The 22974-nt window shown below is 42.2% G+C and overlaps 1 protein-coding gene across 3 annotated transcripts; it reads right to left on the bottom strand.

Moving 5' to 3' along the window:
- Positions 1 to 1210: 1210 nt before the first annotated feature.
- On the bottom strand, positions 1211 to 21313 carry HRH4 (histamine receptor H4). 3 transcript variants are annotated; one of them, XM_025365456.1, is made up of 3 exons: positions 21022 to 21313; positions 12663 to 12826; positions 1211 to 4426 (listed from the first exon to the last, which is right to left on the bottom strand). In XM_025365456.1, the coding sequence occupies exons 1-3, from the start codon at positions 21212 to 21214 to the stop codon at positions 3611 to 3613; spliced, it is 1173 nt and encodes a 390-aa protein (XP_025221241.1). In that variant the 5' UTR covers positions 21215 to 21313; the 3' UTR covers positions 1211 to 3610. The 3 variants fall into 3 exon arrangements, with proteins under 3 accessions (XP_025221241.1, XP_025221244.1, XP_025221243.1); XM_025365459.1 differs by lacking the exon at positions 12663 to 12826; XM_025365458.1 differs by lacking the exon at positions 12663 to 12826 and having other exon boundaries at positions 1211 to 4326.
- Between the last annotated feature and the right edge of the window lie 1661 nt (positions 21314 to 22974).

Genomic DNA, 22974 nt, shown 5'->3' with positions numbered 1-22974 from the left:
TAATAATTATGGCTATTCTCTGTATATAGGAATTGTTTTAGTATTGTCTCTTCTTCTTACAATAAGTACACATTACTTTTATTATAATGGAAAAAATATTCTAAAGTTCCTCTAGTGCAAATTTTAAATACTTGAATTCTAAAGCTAGGATTCACCTTCTGTTTGAATGAAAATGCCTCATGTATGCCTTTTCAGTAAGCATCTACTGAGCATCTATGGAGTGCCTGGTGGTGTACTAAGAGAACCCCAAAGAAAAATTCCTGTTCCTGGAGAATCTAAACCCTATCAGCATGGTTCACAGGCATCTTTACAATAAATAGCCAATACATGATAGACCTTCAATAAACACTTGTTTAATGAAGATATGCATGTACCATCATAGGATTTATTTTTCAAACTCTTGTTTCATAGAGGATTAGCCACATTCAGTTCACTTATCACACACACATCATACTTCATCACTTCTAAGATGCAGATTGTCCACATTTCAACTCTAAAATCAGAATGAAGCTTACTGTCAATGTGATTTTTTTAAAGTATTATATCAGACAATTTGCAGCATTTTCTCTTTCATAATGGTAAATGATATGGTTTGGCTGTGTCCCCACCCAAATCTCATCTTGAATTGTAACTCCCATAATTCCCATGTGTTGTGGGAGGAACCAGATGGGAGGTGATTGGATTATGGCAGTGGGTCTTTTCTGTGCTGTTCTGGTGATAGTGAAACAGTGTCACAAGATCTGATGGTTTTAAAAATGGGAGTTTCCCTGCACAAGCTCCCTCTCCTTGCCTGCCGCCATCCATGTAAGAAGTGACCTGCTCCTCCTTGCCTTCCACCATGATTGTGAGGCCTCCCCAGCCATGTGGAGCTGTAAGTCCATTAAACCTCTTTTTCTTCCCAGTCTTGAGTATGCCTTTATCAGCAGTGTGAAAACAGACTAATATAGTAAATAAAATAACAATATGTCTTATCTTGACAGCATCTTAGATGGAATGAAATACAATATATATTCTATTTTATAAATACTTTAGAAAATACATGTGAATTGTTGGGCATGCACCCCCCTGAGGTTCAACTGGGAAACGTTTTCATAGGACCACTCCATTCCATGAACGTTCAAGCCCCCAGTGATCACTTGAAATCCACAACTAGTAATTTATATAAATGTTAAAATCAACAGCACACAAGTAGCAAGTTTATAAAAATGTGTGCATTTATGAGAGTTTACTTCTCAAATTTTTCAAATTATTATTGAACGTTAAACACATATTTCTCATATTGAACTTTAATAAGGCATAAGGGTATATAAACATTATGTACATTTCTAAGCACTCATGTACTTAAAAGACTTTTGTATTTTAATGTTTGAAGTTAATCAAAGGTTTAAAGTTTCTAAGAAACATGAAAATGACTAAACGGTGTAAGAACTGCAAAGTTATAAAAGAAAAACCATTAAAATCTTATTGGAGAGATGAAATTAACTATGAGAAAAATGAAATTTTGTGACAAAGACAGGCAGAGAACATTACAAGAAAGAGAACAATTTAAAATCTTTTTAGTGGGGTGTGGTGGCAAGTGCCTATGGTCCTAGCCACTCCAGAGGCTGAAGTAGGAGGACTGCTGGAGCCTAGGCAGTCAAGGCTGCAGTGAGCTGAGAGCATGCCACTGCACTCCTGCATGGGCAATAGAGCAAGACCCCATCTCAAAAGAAAATTTTTTAAAAGGACAAAACATCACCAAACTAATAAAATGTGAATCGTCTGTAAAGTATAATCTATACTAACTACATAATAAAGGAATATCTCTGAGCAGTGCAATGTAAAATATTGGGCACATGCATTAAAAACATTAAATAAATACAAAAACATTTTAAAATAATAATTGACATCCAGGCAATAATTATTGTGGTGGCTTGTGCCCATAATCCAGGCACTTTGGGAGGCCAAGGCGGGAGGGTTGTTTCAGCCCAGGAGTTTGAGACCAGGCTGACCAACATGGCAAGACCCTGTCTTATCAAAATAAAAAAAAAATTCCAGCTTGGCCAACATGGCAAAACCTCGTCTCTACTAAAAATACCAAAATTAGCCAGGCATGGTGGCATGCACCTGTAATCCCAGCTACTCAGGTGGCTTAGGCACAAGAATTGCTTGAACCTGGGAGGCAGAGATTGCAGTGACCCCTGATCACGCTACTGCACTCCAGCCTGGGTGACAGAGCAACAGTCTGTCTCAAAAAAACTTAAAAAAAAATTTTTTTTTAATAATTATTGACATCCAACCTGGGCAACACAGTGAGACTTCATCTCTACAAAAATAATTTTTTAATTATCCAGGTGTGGTGGCGAGTACCTGTAGTCCTACATACTTGGGAGGCCGAGGCAGGAGGATTGCTTGAGCCGAGAAGTTCAAGGCCACAGTGAGCTATGATTGCATTGCTACACTCCAGCCTGGGAGACAAAGCAAGATGCTGTATGCTGTTTTAAACAAATAGTTTTGTTTTGTTTTGTTTTTTAGACAAAGTCTTGCTCTGTCGCCAGGCTGGCAACCTCTGCCTCCCAGATTCAGCGATTCCCCTGCCTCAGCCTCCCGAGTAGCTGGGACTACAGGCATGCAGCACCACACCCACCCAATTTTTTGTAGTTTAGTAGAGATGGTGTTTCACTATGTTGGCCAGGATGGTCTAGATCTCCTGACCTCATGATCCACCTGTCTTGGCCTCCCAAAGTGCTGGGATTATAGGCGTGAGCCACCATGACCAGTCAACAAATAAAATTTTTTAAAAATAATAATTATTGACACCTACTAGTTCAGTGACTGTACACGAGGTCTATCTAGTTAAATCATGTAGTCCCTTCAGCATCTCTTAGCCTTCCTCTTCCATATTTTCTCACAAAAGGAAGCTGATGTGGAAGCTGGAAGAAGAGAACAGGAAGAAATGGGACAAGCCATACTTTCAGCCATTGGTGACAATTGCCTATCCCTTGCCTTCTGATCCTGTGACCACCAGGGCCTCCAAAATAACTTCACTGAGGACCTTTGAGAGCTGCCATCATCAACTCTTTCCTCTCCCACACTACGCTTTCTTCCTTACTGGGATTAGGAATATAAAATCTGGACACACACAGGAGCTCACCTGGGCACATCCCCGTTCCCTGCTCTTGCCAACTCAAACCCTACCTCACCCACCCACTGATCAGAACAGAGTTGGGCAGTACCAGCCAGGAGGTTCTTTTTCCTATTGCAATGCTTTAGGGAATGATTTTCAAACTGGATAAGTTTCTGTTACTATAAAATAAAAAAGAGAAATTCACTTGAGATTGTATTATACATGGAACATAGAAAACAAAACTGGATTTTTGTAATCAGCATGATATAAAGATCTAAAAGACAAGGAAGAGGTGAAGACTAAGAAGAATATAGTACTATTATGACTACAAGTTTACAAAAATATTATCAAGTCATAATTATACTGCTATTATTCACTGGAGTAATTTTCCATTGACTTCAAAGTGCAGATCTGTTGGTAGAATGAAAAGGACAAGATAAAGGGCAGACCTAATCCATTTAGGTGAGATTGAGACTAAAATTTACAGAAGTAAGAAAATTGTCTTTAAGAAGATACTGACCGACTGTGTGGTGATGGTAGAGGTTGCTTTTTTATACAAAATATTTTCAAGAAAGCCTTTTGAAAGCGCTTGTGACACAATGGATACAAAAGAGGATTGACAAAGGAATTGAACCACTGAAGCCAAAATGCAATTCTGTACCAAACGGATTTAGAACCTGTCTCTGAGGAGTAAAATGAAAGAACAATTGTGAACAGAGTATATGGAGCCCAGCAAACAGCAAAGACTCCTAAGAGAATGGCCAGTGACTTGGCTAATCTCCTGGCTCTTAGCAGTTCAGCATGCTCCCTTTGGTGAAGAGCTACAGAATCTGATTGGGAGAAGGAACCCATTTTGGAAGCAATTCTATTGCTATTCATCTTGGTTCTTAAGGAATACATGAGACTGCTCTTTCTCCTCTGTCTCTCTGAATGAAGGGACACAGGCATTTCTGTCGATGCAGAAAGAGATCCCCTTGAAGATAGTCCACATCTGAATGACTGTCCACAGATGCTGGAAGAGACAGCAGTCGGTCCAGGATGGCTTTGGCACCTACTGAGATGATCACGCTTCCACAGGCTCCAATAAATATTCATGTTGAAATAAGCAACTAAGATGACTGGGATCAGGAACTCCAAGAACGATGTGATGGCAAGGATGTACCATTCCGAAAAAAATCCAGGTTCACATTCACTACCTTCATCCTTCCAAGTCTCTGAAACTAGAATCATTGGCCCGTTCACTAAGAAGGCCAGCACCCAAACGGCCACCATCAGAGTGACAATCTTCAAGATCCCAGTATGTTGAGTTCTATAAGACACCTAGAAGAGACCAAACAAATTATTTTCAATATAATGAATGTATATGGGATGCATAAAGTATCTCACAAGTCCTTAGAAATTTCAGGGATGTGCAAAGGATGGAGACATTAACTAACCTGGGTATCATGATGTGGACCAGGACAGAGGGTTTGACTTCAGAGGAGCCTGGGCCAAGATGCAGACTTTCTTAATGGGTTTCAAGGGGAGAAGACTAGACTGTAACCTTCAAGGTTAAATCCCTGATGCTATAGCAAATGTCAAAGCCAATGTGTAAAATAAGAAAGCAGGTTTTCCTAATTGACACTAATCTGAATGTCAAACAACTGAAGTTGGGCGCACCTTACCACAGTATTGCTCAATCTGCAGGCTGAGCATGACCAGATCTTTTTAATGAAATAGAATAGTTGATATCAGAATGCATCACATATAGTGAGGGTAGGTGTTCTTTAATGATGTTTCATCAAATAAAGCAATATGTCTTTGGGAATAGAGATACATATATTTCAAGAGAAATGCAGTTCCTCTGAATCACAGCACCAAATGCATTTCTCACTGTAGTCACAGTCAAAAAAGTTTGAAAGCCCTTGCCTTATCTGATTCCAATACATAGAAAGAATCTACTCTGTGGTTTTTGCTGAGACTTCAAGGTAGAATCAGAAAGAGAAAGGACTCTCATCACTACCGAGAAGATTAAGCACAGACACAAAGATTTTTTTTTTTAGTTTTTATTTTATTTTATTTTTTTGAGACAGAGTCTCACTCTTGTCGCCCAGGCAGGAGTGCAATGGCGCGATCTCGGCTCACTGCAACCACCACTTCCCAAGTTCAAGCAATTCTCCTGCCTCAGCCCCTTGAATAGCTGGGGTTACAGGTGCCTACTAGCACACCCAGCTAATTTTTGTATTTTTAGTAGAGATGGGGTTTCACCATGTTGACCAGGCTAGTCTCAAACTCCTGACCTCCGCTGATCTGCCCACCTCAGCCTCCCAAAGTGCTGGGATTACAGGTTTGAGCTACCGCACCCAGCCCAAAAAAGAATTTTAAACCTGCTGCAGATAAATACTGCATTGCTATTAAGCATTACCAAGTCACTTCTTGGTGTTCGTTTGTTTGTTTGTGACAGGGTCTCGTTCTGTTGCCCAGGCTGCAGTGCAGTGGCACAATCACAGCTCACTGCAGCCTTGACTGCCTAGGCTCAAGTGATCCTCCTGCTTCAGCCTCCCAAGTGGCTAGGACCACAGATGTACACCACCACACCCAGTTAAATTTTTGTGTTATTTGTAGAGATAATGCCTCACTATGTTGTCCATGCTGGTCTCGAACTCCTAGATTCAAGTGATCCTCCTGTCTTAACCTCTCGAAGTTTTGTAATTATAAACTTGAGCCCACCTAGCCCACGTGCGTCACTTCTTTGTGCAAGCATTTCCGCCTGACAAATACAATGTCAAGGCTGTGATGACCAGTCACTTTGAGAGACACAACTGTGACTAGTGCCACCATCTTTTTTAAGGATGAAGAATATTCTAACTCCCCTTGGTCACAAGGACAGGCTTCTATAAAGGAAAATGAGATTCTATGAGTGAGGACTGCCCTCCTACCACAGGACCCGCAATCCTTATGTCAATCCTGAAATCTTTAATAATGTCTTCTCAATCTAAAGACCCCTAAGATCAATCACTCTATATGAGGGATAAGGAACTCTTTAAGACGACCTGGAACAGACAACCTCTCTGAACCTCATTTAAATCAGTACGGTTTCGACCCGGTGCAGTGGCTCACGCCTATAATCCCAGCACTCTGGGCGGATCACAAGGTCAGGAGATCGAGACCATCCTGGCCAACATGGTGAAACCCCGTCTCCACTAAAAATACAAAAATTAGCCAGGCATGGTGGCTTGCACCTGTAGTCCCAGCTCTCAGGAGGCTGAGGCACAAGAATAGCTTGAACCAGGGAGGCAGAAGTTGCAGTGAGCTGAGATGGAGGCACTGCACTCCAGTCTCGTGACAGAGTGAGACTCTGTCTCAAAAAAAAAAAAAAAAAAAAAAAAAAATCAGTAAGGTTTCAAGGTTCCTTTCAGCTCTCATGTTCCATGTTTCTCTGATTTCCTCACTCACAGGCAAAAAAGAATGGATCCATGAAATTGGAACATGCTTCCTTTTTCTACCTCTTGTGTCATATTTTTTCTGAAAATCTTAAGTCTCGTTCTACAGTGGTTTCTTAGGTTGTAAAGGGGTGCAGCATTGCCCAGCACTCTTTCCTTAATGGATCGTATATGCTGAGAAGACCTCTATTGGCTGGAGGTAAAAAAAAAAAAAAAAAAAAAAAGCTAGTTAATAATTTAAAAATAAAAACACTAAGTTTTTTTTGTTTTGTTTTTTGTTTACTGTAGGGAGGTGGATTTGTTGTGTTGTTGTTGTTGTTGTTGTTGTTTTCTCTCAAATTGCTGGTATTTCTGAGGCTAAGCTAAAATGCATATGGTGCTGGCCACAAGCTCTCATATGCAATGAACTTTTTTTTTTTTTTTTTTTGCCTTCTGCTTCCTGTGCCACTAATTAATACATCTCTTGCACTAAATCTAATGATTATGAAGATGGTAACAATACCCAGATGGTCCTAAAGCTGCATTTAGTGTTTAATTGCTCTGCTCAGCCTTGGTAATGATATAACACAATATGTTGGAAAGAGATCTCTCTTCCATTATGCATAAGGTCAATTGAGATAATGGACAGCCAAGGAGCTGTGAAGAGGATGCTGATCTCTGCATCTCCGGGGAGCATTTTTGAAAGATAGACAGTTCAAGCATTGCTTGAATCCGGACCCAGGCTGCTGGAGTGGTGTCCCTGAAATCCCGCAGTGGCCTAGCTCTTGCCCACTACAGAATATGCCCATTATGCAGGACACTGTCTCTTACCCTACTTTTTTCCCGCCTGTATAAAATATCCACACCTTCTGTCAATCAGGTTTTTTTGGTGAGGCCAAGCGGCCTACTAGAACTTGTTAGTGTTAGTAATGAGATGGATTTCAGGACCATTCTAAGTGCCTGTTGTGGGTTACATTATGTCCCGCAAAAAGGTATGGTGAAGTCCTAAACCCCTCAGTACCTGTGAACGTGACCGTATTTGGAAATATGGTGTTTGCAGATGTAATCCAGTTAAGATGAGGTTATACTGAATTAGGGGTCACCCTATCCGATATGTCCTCATAAGAAAACAAAGACACAGACACAGACCCAGGGAGACAACACCATGTTACAACAGAGGTAAAGACTGGAGGGACGCATCTACAAGCCAAGGAATGCCAGGGGTTGCTGGCAACACCAGAAGCTAAAAGACAGGCACAGAGCAAGACGTCCTGGAGCCTTCCGAGAAAGGATGGCCCTGTCGGCACCTTGATTTCAAATGTCTAGTCTCCAGAACCGTGACACAATAAATTCCTGTTGTTTTCAGCAACCCAGTTTGTGGTCCTGTTATGGTAGCCCTAGCAAACAAACACAGTGTCCCAGTGAGTCTCCCAGCAATGAGATTTCCTGTGGTCTTGATTTTACTGTCAAGTTTCTTTCTTCATTTGCAGGTAAAGAAATACCCTTCTTTTACTATCTTAATTCTGTATACTTTTTTTTTTTCCCCGAGACAGAGTCTCACTCTGTTGCCCAGACTGGAGTACAGTGGTGCAACCTTGGCTCACTGCAGCCTCCGCCTCCTGGGTTCAAATGATTCTCCTGCCTCAGCCTCCTGAGTAGCTGGGATTACAGGTGCCCGCCACCATGCCAGGCTAATTTTTGCATTTTTAGTAGAGACTTTGTTTTGCCATGTTGGCCAGGCTGGTCTTGAACTCCTGACCTCAAGTGATCTGCCAGCCTCAGCCTTCCAAAGCCCTGGGATTACAGGCGTGAGCGACTGCACCAAACCATTTTTGTACATTTTAATTCCCATTCCCTCCAGCTACCGTGAAGCCCTGCTGTCCTTCCCCACCCAACTCTGACTTCAGCCACACGGAATCTGCCCCTCCAGAAAACCTCTCTGAGAACTGTAATCATGGCTCCACCTGCACTGGGCTTTTCTTTTCCAAATTATTGTCAGATTTCCATTCCTCAGGCCGCCCATCCCTTTCCCCTATCACACGGTCTCCTGTACTTTCAGCTACAGTAAGAGTTCAGCTTCCCCACTGCTACTTCTATGGGATCCCAGTGGTCTTTGAAGGCTTCCTTCTGTTTTCACATGGCTGCATTTGAACTATTCGCCAACAGAGGTACAAGGTCTACCTGAGCACCCCTGCCAGCATCCATACATTCACTTGTGGAAACCTATGTATTCTACTCTGTGCTGTGCACTGGGGACCCAGGATCTAGCCAACATATCCCTCACCAAGTTTACAGCCTGAATTGCCAGGGGAATTACTGGAGGCAAGACTAGGATTTAAAAACAAAAAACAGGCCAGGCATGGTGACTCATGTCTGTAATCTTAGAACTTTGAGAGGCAGACAGGGGCGGATCACTTGAGGTCAGGAGTTCGAAATCACCCTGGCCAACATGGCAAAACCAGATCTCTACTAAAAATACAAAAATTAGCCAAGCGTGGTGGCATGCGCCTGTAATCCCAGCTACCCAGAAGGCTGAGGTCCAAGAATGGCTTGAACCCGGGAGGCAGAGTTTGCACTGAGCCGAGATCGTGCCACTGCACTCCAGCCTGGGCGACAGAGCCAGACTCTGTCTCAAAGAAATAAAAAAATAAAAATAAAAACAAAAAACAAAAAGAAAGTCTACATTCCCTCTGGGCATCATCCCTCATCTGTCTGTAACCTCTAAACAGTTTTCCCAACTGGGTAAGATGTCCCTTTTCTGCCCACAAACCTGAGAGTAAATTCAAAAGCTGGGACACCCAGAGAAGGAAGCCCTAGGAACATCCAGAGGAGATTAAAAAGAAATGTTAACCCAGAAAGAAAGGAAAATTTGAAAGTATAAATGGAAAAGATTCTGAATTAGAGCATTATTTTTCAAATACTTGACTGTGATCTAAAGTAAAATAATATTGTATATCATAACCAAGCACACAGACGAAAGTATTCACAAAACAGTATTTACTTTTATTATGTACAAGATACTCTGATGTTTTCTAATTTTTTATTTTGTTCTATTCCCTTTCTTTTTTTTTTTTTTTGAGATGGAGTCTTGCTGCGACACCCAGGCTGGAGTGCAATGGCACAATCTCAGCTCACTGCAACCTCTGCCTCCCAAGTTCAAGCAATTCTCCTTCCTCAGCCTCCCAAGTAGCTGGGATTACAGGCAAGCGCCACCACACCAGGCTAATTTTTTTGTATTTTTAGTAGAGGTGGGTGTCAGGCCTCTGAGCCCAAGCCTGTATGTATTCATCCAGATGGCCTGAAGTAACATAAGAATCACAAAAGAAGTGAAAATGACCTGTTCCTGCCTTAACTGATGGTATTACCTTGTGAAATTCCTTCTCCTGGCTCATCCTGGTTCAAAAGCTCCCCCACTGAGCACCTTGTGACCCCCATCCCTGCCAGCCAGAGAACAACCCCCTTTGACTGTAATTTTCCACTACCTACCCAAATCCTATAAAACGGCCCCACACCTATCTTCCTTCCCTGACTCTCTTTTCGGACTTAACCCGCCTGCACCCAGGTAATTAAAAAGCTTTATTGCTCACACAAAGCTTTTTGGTGGTCTCCTCACAAGGACATGCGTGAAAGCGGGGTTTCACCATGTTGGCCAGGCTGGTCTCAAACTCCTGACCTCAAGAGATTCACTTACCTTGCCCTCCCAAAGTGCTGGGATTACAGAAGTGAGTCACCATGCCCAGCTGTTCTATTCTGTTTCATTCCATATTTTTTTCATTGAAAAAAAAAGGTCACAACCCACTAAATTGATTTCATAAATCAATAATGGGTCAAGGCCAGCAGATTGAAAAATATGAGACTATAGGCATTTGAATTGTTTATCCAAGCTGATCTGCACTCTCCACATACAATACAAACTGCGGTGGACCCTGCTGCCAATGAAGTATGCGATGCTAAGGGGGAGACATAGCTGGCTGTCCTCCCACATCCATTCTCCCCTCCTTCCTATGTGGTGGCTCAACTAGAGTTTCCCAGCTTCCTTTGTGGCGAGATGGGACCATGTGACTAAGTTTCACCAATAAAATGTAAGTGGAAAAGACTGTGTGACTCTGCACTACTTGGTTAAAAAAAAATAAGAAAATCCCTTGCTCTGGACTTCTTCCCTTTCTCCTTCCTGTCCAGAACCTAATATGACAACAACCTGACTTTCACCATGCAGAGGAGGAGAATGGCCTACAGCAGAGGCCAGAAAACTACTGTCCGTGAAACAAATATGGGCTAGGCGCAGTGGCTCATGCCTGTAATCCCAGCACTTTGGGAGGCAGAGGCGAGTGGATCACCTGAGATCAGGAGCACAAAATCAGCCTGGCCAACACGGTGAAACCCCATCTCTACTAAAAACACAAAAATTAGCCAGGCATGGTGTTGCATGCCTATAATCCCAGCTACTCAGGAGGCTGAGGCAGGAGGATCACTTGAACCTGGGAGGCAGATGTTGCAGTGCAGTGAGACAAGATCATGCCATTGCACTCCAGCCTGGGTGGCACAGCGAGACCTTGTCTCAAAAAAAAAAAAAAAAAAAAGAAAGAAAGAAAGAAATGTGGCCCACCACCTGTTTGGGCAAATAAAGTTTTATTGGAACAAAGCCAAGTACATTTTTTTATATATCATCTATGGCTGTTTGGGGGCTACAATGGTATATTTGAGCAGTTGCAACAGAAACAGTAGGTTCTACAAAGCCAAAATTATTTGCTGTCTGGCTCTTGATCACGAAGGTTTGCCAGTCCCTGCCCTAAAGGGTGCAGAGCCACCTGCCAGCAGCGTTCCTGGGTGAGTTCCTGGAGCAGAGAATCCACTCTTTCATGGACTGTTAAGTGAGAGGAAAATAAACTTTTATCTTGCTTAAGCCTCCACATTTTGGAGACCCTTTGTCACAGCAGTTTATCTTTGCCTGATCTAATACACCTTCCAATCCTGTCAACCTCCAGCTGCACAATCGTCCCAAGCTAGAGCTGTCACTGTCCTCTCAACACCCCAGGACAGCACTTAGTCCATTGTACTGAACCGACTTGTTTCTGGATCTGCCTCCACGTAGATGACTATGCTCATCAAAAATAGAGACTCACATAAAAAAAGAAACAACAGATACCAGGGCCTACCTGAGGGTGGTGGGTGGGAGGAAGGAGGGGATCAAAAAACTACCGATCAGATACTACGCTCATTACCCTGGTGACAAAAAAATCTCTACACCAACACCCCCGTGACACTCGGCTTACTCATACTCACATAACAAACCTGCACACGTACCCCCTGAAGCCAAAACAAAAGTTGGAAAGAAAAATAAAATAGAAACTCTGCATATTCACTTCTGTATCCCAGGACTTAGCAAAATGCCTGTCACACAGCAGTCCCCCAAAAAGCTGGGTCCCTGAGACGGGAGTGAAGGAAGTTTCCCATCTAGGCCTCAAAGGTTTCAGATCACTGCCCCATATTTCTGTGGCCCCCTTATCCTTACTTCAACCTTATTTTGTCTTTTGATCCATTGCTGAGAAATTTAGTATGACTTAAGAATTTCCACTAACTCGCAGATGAGGCTATTCCAAATCTTGAGTAAGTTCCAGTTTTCTTGGCACAGGTTCTAAAATGGCACGAGAACTTGATCTTTCTGGCTGGTCCCACTGTGTAAACTGTAGCTTCCCTATATACTGTCTTTTCCTTTGGCCATTCAGAATTGATTTTCTCATCACATTTCAAAGTATGGCATTCTTTCTACTGCCCTCCAGGTTCTATTCCGAGGAATAGATTCAGGTCTCAATATGTCTGTGGAGTAGAACCCATAAACCTGTCATGAATGTCATGTCTATCCAGTCTACTATAGACTCAATATACCAGTGGAGACAACTTGCCTTGGGTTTTCTTTGATTCCTTCCCATTTTAGTGGCACATAGGTGAGTGAATTATCCAAATCACACAACTAACAACCAGCAAGAACTCTATGCCAGACAACTAAAGGATAGGGCTCCTCTAAACTAAAGGATAGGGCTCCTCTAAGGCCTGTCGATTCAATTAAAAATTAGGCTTAAAAGAATTTTTGCCTGGGGACCCATATGTACATTCACACAATCTTCCAAGGGGGATAAATTAATGTTTTGACTTACAGCGTTTGAGACTGACAGGTATCGATCATAGCTGATGAGGACAATGTTGTATACAGATGCTGTACATAAAAGATAGTCAGTAGTGAGCCAAAATACACAGATTTCCTTTCCAAAATCCCATTCAAACAGCATGTGAGGGATGTACAGAGGAATGGAGATCACACCTGCACAAGGAAAACATAAGTGTAAAAAAATAGCACACATCAATGAACACAAATGGGCATGTTTTAATGGCTACACAACACCATGACATATCTGAATTCACTACAAATGCTTTGGCTGTAATTTAAAAATTCATGGTACTTCATCAAGCAGCTCAGGACTGATTTTCTACACACTCCTTAAATGCCATTTTTATAAGAGGGGTCATGAACGTTGCACAGTGGGCCCTCCTTATCCGTGAATTCTACATCTGTGGATTCAACCAACCACGGACAGAAAATATTAGGAAAAAAAGTGCATCTGTACCGGACACATATAGACTTTGACTAATAGTAATGACTTCTGGTCATTATTCTCTAAACAATACGGTATAACAACTATTTACATAGCATTCACATTGTCTTTGGTATTATACATAATCTACTGATGACTTAAAGTATACGGGAAGGGTCGGGAGGGGTAGCTCATGCCTGTAATCCCAGCACTTTGAGAGACCAAGGTGGGCAGATCACTTGAGGGCGGGAGTTCGAAACTGGCCTGGGCAACATGGTGAAACCCCATCTCTATTATTAAAAATAATAATAAATAATAAAGCATATGGGGGGATGTGCATATGTTATATGGAAATACTACAGCATTTTATATCAGGGACTTCAGCTTTCTTGGATTCTGCTATCTAAGGGGAGTCCTGGAACAAACCCCCACAGACACCAAGGGGTGACTGTACTTTCAATGGCTCCTTTCCACTTTCCAAATTAAGTACAGGTCTTGTATTTCTAGCCATAGGCAGCACAAATCATCTTTACTTTTTTCATGCTCTAACCCAAACAGGATGGACCACCCTTCTCCCAAACATATGGCACATTTTCACATCTCTTTTTTTTCTGCCAACATCATTCTTTCTTCCTAAAATGTCCACCTGTCTTCTACTAAAAAGTCAATTCAAGCCAGGCTTGGTGGCCCACACCTGTAGTCCCAGCCCTTTGGGAGGCTGAGGTGGGTGGATCACCTGAGGTCAGGAGTTCAAGACCAGCCTGCCCAACATGGTGAAATCTCATCTCTACTAAAAATACAAAAATTAGCTGGGCGTGGTGGCACACGCCTGTAATCCCAGCCATTCTGGAGGCTGAGGCAGTAGAATCACTTGAACCCAGGAGGTGGAGGTTGCAGTCAACTGAGATTGTGCCACTGCACTCCATCCTGGGTGACAGAGCAAGACTCTGTCTCAAAAAAATAAAAATAAAAAATAAGTAAAAAGTCAATTCACTTCCTTCTTATTTTTCACTGAGGCCAAAAAGTGATCTCCTCCATGTCCTCTTTCTTGGAGCTTCCTCAGTAGAAGTGACCCCTCTGTCCTCTGCACTTCCCTGGTTCTTTGCTCATCTTTCCCTCTCTCATGCATTAACCACATTCTACTTTTATATCATAGTCATCTATTTTGTCTGTCTCTCCTGAGGATGAGGGCCGTATCACAAATCAATGTTCGTATTTCCTGCAACCTCTAGAGTTGGCCAATGACTTGCACATTTCACTTAAATTAATAACAGCTAATATGTTTTATACAATTACCATGTGGTAGACCCTGTGCTGTGTGCATTGCAAATGTTACCTCATTTCATCTTCATAGAAAGTTTGTGAGGAAGGGACCATGCTGAGTTAACAGTTAAAGAACCTGAAGCTCAGAAAAGAGAAAATTAGACCAAGGTCCACTCAACTAGCAAGTGGAGAAGATTGTATGTGAAACCAGGGATTGTGATATCAGAACCTCTGACTTTACCTACAACTCTTCGCTGTGTGAACAAATAGATAAGCTCTATCACAGTGATTCAGCCCAGCACAGAAACTGCTTAACTGAAAAGTGACGAAATGAGGTTCCCTTTCCTTTAGCTTTTAGGGGTTTTTAATTGCATTCGCATTTCAGACAAGTGTGATTAGTTGCTAAGAATATGATCTATTAAGGGGAAGCTCAGATGAAATCTTACTTTGTTGAGTCACTTCAAATGTATCAGATACTTTCAGGAATTCCCATTTTTTTATGAGAACTAAATTAGTCTATTATTAAGAATAGTAAAGATAAAGGAAAAGGGAAGGAAGAAGGAAAGCCTGCATTCTCCAAAAACAAGACCACATGAGGCTATAACGGCATGGTTTCAGAACCAGTGGAAGGTAGTGCTAAACCCTAGTATTCTGTCCCTAGGTTACATACAAAAATGAAAGACAAGACACCGTAGAGATGAAGAGTTGCGTGGTCAGTTCTTATATGTAGTTCAAATAACCTGTTTGTTTCATGTTTCAATTATATTTTTAAAGATAAGCAAACTTCCTTAGGGTGTCTTTCATCTCCAGGGTATGTGTGTGTATGTCTATGGTATAAAATAGGTCACTGGCTGAGAGTGGTGGCTCATGCCTATAATCCCAGCACCTTGGAAGGCTGAGGCAGGTAGATCACTTGAGCCCAGGAGTTGGAGACCAGCCTGGGCAACATGGCAAAATCCTATTTCTACAAAAAAAAAAAAAAAAGACAAAAATTAGCTGGACATGGTGGCACATGCCTATAGTTCCAGCTAACCAGGAGGTTGAGGCAGGAGGATCACTTGAGCCAGGGAGGTCAAGGCTGGAGTGAGCCATGATCATACCACTGCACTCCAGTCTGGGTGACAGAGTGAGACCCTGCCTCAAAATAAATAAATAAATAAAATAATGTAGGTTACCAGGTCCACTTGAGGTAAATCAAAGTATCCCCCAAACAGAGACATTTATTATATTTCAGCCCACGGTTGTGGCTTCCAATGTTCCCAACATGAGTATTTTCAACACTGGAACTCATTTCTTCCACAGAATGAGAAAGAAGAAAGATACTAGTAACGCATTCTAGTCACCACTGACTAAGAGTTCAGGGCAGGGGGTGGGAGGTAAATACTCTTTGTCACACACTTTCTCATTTACACAAAAGAGGAAGAGTGTGTTCGAAAGCCTAGGAGCTGCTGGAAACAGTGGTTAGCTGAAGACAGGCTCCAGGATATTTCTTTGGTTTTCGTAACCCCCGCTGTGCTGTCACCCGGCATTCTAGGTAACGCTTCTGTACTTGTGTCATGCTCAGTTCCTCTGTCTTGTTGAGCAACAGAGATGTCTGTGGCTCATTCCGAACGAGATGCAAAGAAACTGAATCTGAACTATTTCTCTCATATACCTACTCCGAAGTGTCTCTGCACCTTCGATTCGGGAATTGTGTTTTTGGGTGAAATGGAGCTGATAAGTAAACAAGAGCCAGTTTCTTGAAAAGATTAAGACAAAAGTAAAAGAAAACAAATATATGCCCCACCTCCCAGTCCCACTCCTACTTCTCACCCCTCAGTCACTCCACCCCAGCCCCTCTGGCCTCCAGTGCACCACCCACCCTTCTGCCTCAGATCCTGCGCACCTGCTGTTCCTTGGCGTGAAATGCTTTTCCCCAAGGGCGCCTTCTGTTCGCTCAAATGTCTTTCATTTTTGTTTTGTTTGTTTGTTGACACAGTCTGGCTTTGTTATCAAAGCCAGAGTGCAATAGCATGATCTCGACTCACTGTAACCTCCACCTCCTGGGTTCAAGTGATTCTCCTGCCTCAGCCTCCTGAGTAACTGGGATTACAGGCATGTGCCACCATACCCGGCTAATTTTTGTGTGTTTTTTTTTTGTTTTTTTTTTTTTTTTTTTGAGACGGAGTCTCGCGCTGTGTCACCCAGGCTGGAGTGCAGTGGCGCCATCTCGGCTCACTGCAAGCTCCGCCTCCCAGGTTCAGGCCATTCTCCTGCCTCAGCCTCCGAGTAGCTGGGACTACAGGCGCCCGCCACCACGCCCGGCTAGTTTTTTTCGTATTTTTAGTAGAGACGGGGTTTCACCATGTTAGCCAGGATGGTCTCGATCTCCTGACCTCGTGATCCGCCCGCCTCGGCCTCCCAAAGTGCTGGGATTACAGGCTTGAGCCACCGCGCCCGGCCGAATTTTTGTGTTTTTAGTAGAGATGGAGTTTCACCATATTGACCAGGCTGGTCTCGAACTCCTGTCCTCAACTGATCTGCCCGCCTCAGCCTCCCAAAGTGCTGGGATTACAGGTGTGAGCCACTGCGCCCAGCCTTCAAATGTGTCTTTCTAAGTAAATTCTAGCTCCAGGGTTTAAAATTGCAGCCCCACTCCCAGCACACTCTCTTTCCCTCCTCTCTGCGTTTTTTGTTTTTTTTTTTTCCAGTAGCAATTATCAGCCTCTAAAATACTATATAATTTGACTCAGTTATTTTTCTTGTTTATTGTCTGTCTCCATGCCCCTGCATCCATTAGAAATAGAATCATCATGAGGGCAGGGATTTTCACCTGTATTTTTACTGCTTTATCCCCAGCACCTCGAAAGTGCCTGCTTCAAAAGAAATAATTGGTGGATGAACAAATAGATGAGGATGAAGAAGCCCAGTTTGCTTTAAAATTGCCACCCATTTGACATCATCCCTTCTTTCTAAACCAGCTAAGAAGCTACATCTTCCATGAGAAAAGGCAATCAAAAGATGGGAGGAGCTAAAATCCCCAAGTAAATCCTTTGGGACACCAGAGGAATGTGTGGATGATGGTGAGTGCACAGAGGGTGTTATGGCCTGAATGTGTATGTGCCCTCCCCAAACTCACATGTTGGAGCCCTAACCCCCAATGTGGCTTTATTTGGAACTAAGACCTTTAAGGACAAAATTAAGGGTAAAAGAGTTCATAAGAGTGGGGCCCTGATCCAATAGTGTCCTTATAAGAAGAGACAACAGAGAGTTCACTCTCTCTGTGCACACTCAGAGAAAGGCCTCGTGAGGACGCAGGTAGATGGCAGCCGTCTGCAAGCCAGAAAGAGAGCCCTCATCAGAAACCAAAATTGGCCAGAATCTTGATCTGGAATGTCCCCGGCTCCAGAAGGATGAGAAAATAAATGTCAGTTGTTTAAGCCACCCAGTCTAGGGTATTTTGTTACAGCAGCCTGAGCAGATGAATACAGAAGGCCAGGAAAGAGTCCTGAACTCGGGCATACAGGTGTCAAGATAAACTTTGCCATCCTGAACACTTGGTTCAGGCTCTGATAGCAGCAACCACGCTTATCTGCTGAAGATCCTGTCCAGCCGTCTGACACATGGTCATGCAGGCCACAAATGCCAGCGCAACATGGGGATGAGAAGAAAGTACCCATAAATGGAAAGACTGGTCACATGGCAACACTTTTATAGATATTGATGTAGATATAGATAGTACGTGTTTCCCAGACTAGTGTACAGATGATGTATATTTATATAACATCCGGTATAGCTAGTACTAGAATTTTTCCTCAGTAAATCTTTGCTTTCAACAGTAAATTCAGCCTGAGACGCTAGCAACTCAGGTGCCACAAATTTAGATTATACGCAGAGGGCCAATTCTGAAACCTGGGGGAAGAGGGCATTCAGCCAGCAAAGCCACAGTTCCAAGCACATGTGAGGGTCTAATCTGCCCTGCCATTGTCACACGGCTCTGGAGCTCTGGATCTCATGACCCCAAATGTTAAGAATCAATGGCTTACAGCTGTAGAAAACCTCTCACGCGTTCTACCCTGCACGCTCACCGCCTCCACGCCTTCTTCCCGGCTCAGAGACAAAAGGTTTTCTTCCCAGCATGGCAAAGGAGAAAGAACAGCATTGGCAGCAAACTTGAATCCTATTACAGAATGCTCCCGGGGCTGTGTCACGGTGAGCCCTGCGTTAAATATGCAGACCTCAGCATGAAGCTGGCAGGGGGCAGGGGAGATGTGAGGGATGAGGCCGGCAGGCAGATGAATGGAGACTCTGACCTGCACCCAACTCCTTTAATCAGGAGCAAAAGAAATGATCAGAATTATTTCTTCACCCACCTGCTGATGGAGGAGACCACCAGGACTGCTGAATAACTACATCTGCAGAGCTATTTTCCAAAGACGCGCTCAAGCCCTTGAGGGTGGGACTGCCATGAGGCCGGCCTTGGGCCAGACGTGGAGACATTTTTACCTAGAACCATCTTTATTCAAAAGCTTCAGGCCCCAGGCTCTCTCAGCTGTCTCACCCGTCCCACCCTAAAACTGGGGCAGTCGGGACCTCACTCCCTTTGGGTTAGTAAAAACACTTCATCTATTTTAAGTGCTGACTGTCATCTAAAAGTCACAGGATCCTGTGAAGAAGGAAGAAGTGAAGGATACATGTATTTACAGTGGAACCTTCTCTATGTTCACATAAACAAACTCGTATATTTGTACATGTTTATGGGAGCACAGAGAATGATGTGGAAGGATCTACATCAAGCAGCAAATGTTGGTTACCTGAAGGGACAGAATTGAGGAAACAAATGGGGAGACAGTGCATTTTTTCAATACTTCTTTATGGGTTAGCTGCCTTTATCTGTCATTTCTATGCCATGACTCCTAAATCAATCTCCCAAACTAGAATTTTTCTCCAGAACTTTCAATGCAACATCAGAAACAGAGCCGCCCTGCCCACATACTTCCTGTGTCATTGAAGAGCTCCATACTGTTCTTAGTCTCAGAAACCCCATCTTTAACTCAGCTTTCTCTTTTCCTGTCCGATGCCGCCCTCCCCCGCCCCCACCCCGCCTTAGCCGCTCTGCCTGCTGTCCCCAGCCATCCTAGCTGAGGTCCTAACTACATGATTTCTGCCTAGATTGCTGCAGGATGGTCTCTGAAACCGTGTCACCCCACACTCCAGTTTCCCCACTTCCTATGGCTCTTCCGATGCCTCTAAAGTAAAGCTTTGATCTGTTCAACCACTCACCTATTTTAAAATCCTTAAATCTCCACAAGGCCTGCCAAATAAACTCCACTCCACACTCACGCTGGTATTTAAAGGCCCTCACTTTACAGATTTCAGCTTCATCTCTACGGCTCCCCTGCACCCATCTGCACACCAGCCAGCTCGAAGCTCACCCTTAGGAAGATAAGCGCAATGATTTTCTACCAGCATGCCTTTGCTCATTCTTGGAGCAAAGAATCCTTCGCCCTATCTCTGACTATGGAATTTCTATCCATCCTTCAAAGTTCATGTTAAATGCCTTTATTCGCTAACTAAACGTGCTTTATGCCTCCTCCAAGTGACCATAGCACTTGTTAGGTCTTGGTGGGGTCTCGGGTTACTCTATACTGCTATAGTCATTTCTGAACGTCTCTTGTCCACTCTTCTCATCAAAACCTTACCGGAAGAGACTAACCTAATCTTCTATAGATCCCTTGATTACCTAATAGTGCTTGCATGCCTAGCAGTATTATACAGGCTAGATACTATACTAACATTTGTGACCTAGATCGGCGTTGACCCATAGCTGCAGAAAAATTAAAATAAAAAAAAAAGGAACTAACATTTCTTGAGTGACCACTGTATTCCAGGGAATGAACTAAGTATTTTATGTGTTTATTTCATTTTAACTAAATGTAAGCTTTATGTAGTTACAAACAAAAATAATCTGAATATGCCAGATTAAATTATACTGGAAACTCCTATAAAACAATATCATCAGCTGACATTTCTGTACATCTACTTATCATAAGCCTTGTTTAAAAATAATCATCATCAGGCAGTGAAAAATTATAAAGTGCATGTTTTCAAAGAAAGTTGTTTGATTTCTATGGTCTCTTAACAATGATATAATGCTGTGATATTATATGCAAGGTACTTTACGGTTGGGTATATTTTACAAAATTCTATGCCACATCATTAAATTAATACTATTAAACATATTATTCAATCTGAAATGCTATTTTCTGATTGTACTGGTTACTAGCATATACATAATTTCTTATTACTCCAACATTGTGATACCGAGAAAACCATATTTACTTGAAGAGGAATACTTATAAGTCTAAACATACGAGGAAAATAGCACCAGAAACAAGTAACTCTTACATTAAAATTTTGGAGCTGTTCTGGACTTATCTTTATTCTATAAAAAGAAAATAAACTGTTTTCAGCTGAAAATTCCCCTGCCACACTGATTTACATATGTATAACATTCCCTTACAGTGCCATATAGCCCCCTCCAAATATTAATACTTAAACTTTTTGGGTTTATTTTTCCCCCACCATATACAGTCCCCTGAAATAACAAAAGCTTATTTTAAGGTTTTAGAGATAAATTAAAATCAGAAAAGATTATCTTAAATAAAGACATATAACTTACCCACAAAGAAGTCAGAGATGGCCAAGTTAAGAAAAAAATAACTACTTCGATGTCTAAGGTTTTTGTCCACTACAAAAGCTAAAATGACCACAGCATTTCCTAGCATTATGGCAAAAGCTAGTAAGGACATAAAAAACGCTAAAGTAATACGAGTGCTTAGTGATAAGTTAATTGTGCTGTTAGTATCTGGCATCACATCAAATGATGAAGAAGGTCAAATTAGCAAATTAATCCAGCCAGACAATTCTGACAAGTATGTTTTCTAATCGGATACCTAAAATATGTAGTCTTCTACTCAAAACGACAGTTTTAATCTAATACTGATCTCATAGAACTTCCTGATTCTTGATAAAGTAAGCTTGTGGTAACAGTTTCCCTTTAACTGACACTGAAAAACTATTTCCAAAAAACAGTGAAATGTTTTACCTTAAACATTTTACTGTGATTCATCCATCTCCCATTATTAGAATAAAATTATATAATCTATAAAATGTAATCATTATATAGGTAATAAATTGGGCTCACACAAGGTTCATTTTTGTTGTTGTTGTTGTTGTTGTTGTTGTTGTTGTTGTTTGGAGATGGAGTCTTGCTCTGTTGTCCAGGCTGGAGGCCACTAGTGTGATCTCGGCTCATTGCAACCTCCGTCTCCCAGGTTCAGGTGATTCTCCTGCCTCAGCCTCCCAAGTAGCTGGGATTACAGGCACTCATCACCATGCCCAGCTGATTTTTATATTTGTTGTAGAGACGGGGTTTCACCATGTTGACCAGGCTGGTCTTGAACCCATGACCTAAAGTGATCCACCCACCTCGGCCTCCCAAAGTGCTGGGATTATAGGCATGAGCCACCACACCTGGCCATTTTTAAAACTCATGTAGATTCAGTTAAATATTCTCATCTGGCCATGATGGAGTAATAGGGGCTGAATTTCACGGTCCCATCTGAAACAGCCAAAAAATTAGACGATGGTTTTCAAGGCACTTGTCATTAACAAGGAAGGACAGTGATCCCTGAGGGAAGGCATGAGGCCTGCAGTTGCCCCAGCTTACTGCCTTGAGAGTTCCCAGGGCATGAGCAGAGGGGAAATCCAGGCAGAGCCCAGGAGACTCCCTGGAATGAGGAAATGGAGCTGAGAGTACAGGAGTACCAGAGAGGGTCTGAACTGCAAAGCCGCACTGAGCAGAACTCCAGAGATCTGCAGAGGACCCCCTTCAAGTATTCACCAGAGTGCTGATTAGCACAATGTGGAGGAACCGCTTTTAGGCAAGAAAAAGAACCACTCGAAAATATTACAGGCAATAGTACCCAATGCTCACAGAGGACTGGTTATAGTGCCTGCTCTTATTAGCCAAATGGAAAAAGTTCATAATTCATGGGACGTTGGGTAGTATACTCAGAAGGGTCTTGCCTCAGCAGTTAGGAATAATTAGCCCTATACTAAATATTTCTTGGGTTCTTCCTAGCAAATCTGAAAAGCAAAACCTGAAAGTTTGAAACTATTTCCAAGTAGCTTATTTGCAACCCTGAATACAGCTGAAGAATATTTATATAACATAAAAATATCCAGTACCCAACAATGTAAAACTTACAATGTCTTAAATCCAATTAAAAATTATCTGACATGCCAAGAAGAAGGAAAATGTGACCCATAATAAGGGGAAAAACATCAATCAATTGAAGTCAACTCAGAAATGGCACAGATATTAGAATTAACAGACAAGAACATTAAAATAGTCAGATGGAATATGGAAAAAGGAAAATGGAATATAGCTGTATTCCATGTTTTCAAAAAGATATGTAAAGATATAGAAGATTTTTAAATCAAACATCTAGAAATAAAAACTAGAATGTCTGGACTAAACATACATTGGAAAGGATTCATGGCAGAGATTGCAGAAGATAAGATTAGTGAACTTAAACATGTAATGATATAATCCATCTACAATGAAACA

The sequence above is a fragment of the Theropithecus gelada genome, chromosome 18 (assembly GCF_003255815.1).
Source record: "Theropithecus gelada isolate Dixy chromosome 18, Tgel_1.0, whole genome shotgun sequence".
In the NCBI taxonomy this organism is placed as follows: Eukaryota; Metazoa; Chordata; class Mammalia; order Primates; family Cercopithecidae; genus Theropithecus; species Theropithecus gelada.
The sequence above is the reverse complement of the archived record's forward strand: the minus strand, read 5'-3'. Positions and strand labels throughout refer to the sequence as shown.

Excerpts from the sequence above, each read along its gene's own strand:
- HRH4 (XM_025365456.1), bottom strand. The coding sequence starts at position 21,214 with ATGCCAGATACTAACAGCACAATTAACTTATCACTAAGCACTCGTATT. Across the intron at positions 12,827-21,021 it reads CATCTCTGACTTCTTTGTGG|GTGTGATCTCCATTCCTCTG; the intron begins GTAAGTTATATG and ends TTCCTTGTGCAG. Across the intron at positions 4,427-12,662 it reads ACCTGTCAGTCTCAAACGCT|GTGTCTTATAGAACTCAACA; the intron begins GTAAGTCAAAAC and ends GGTCTCTTCTAG.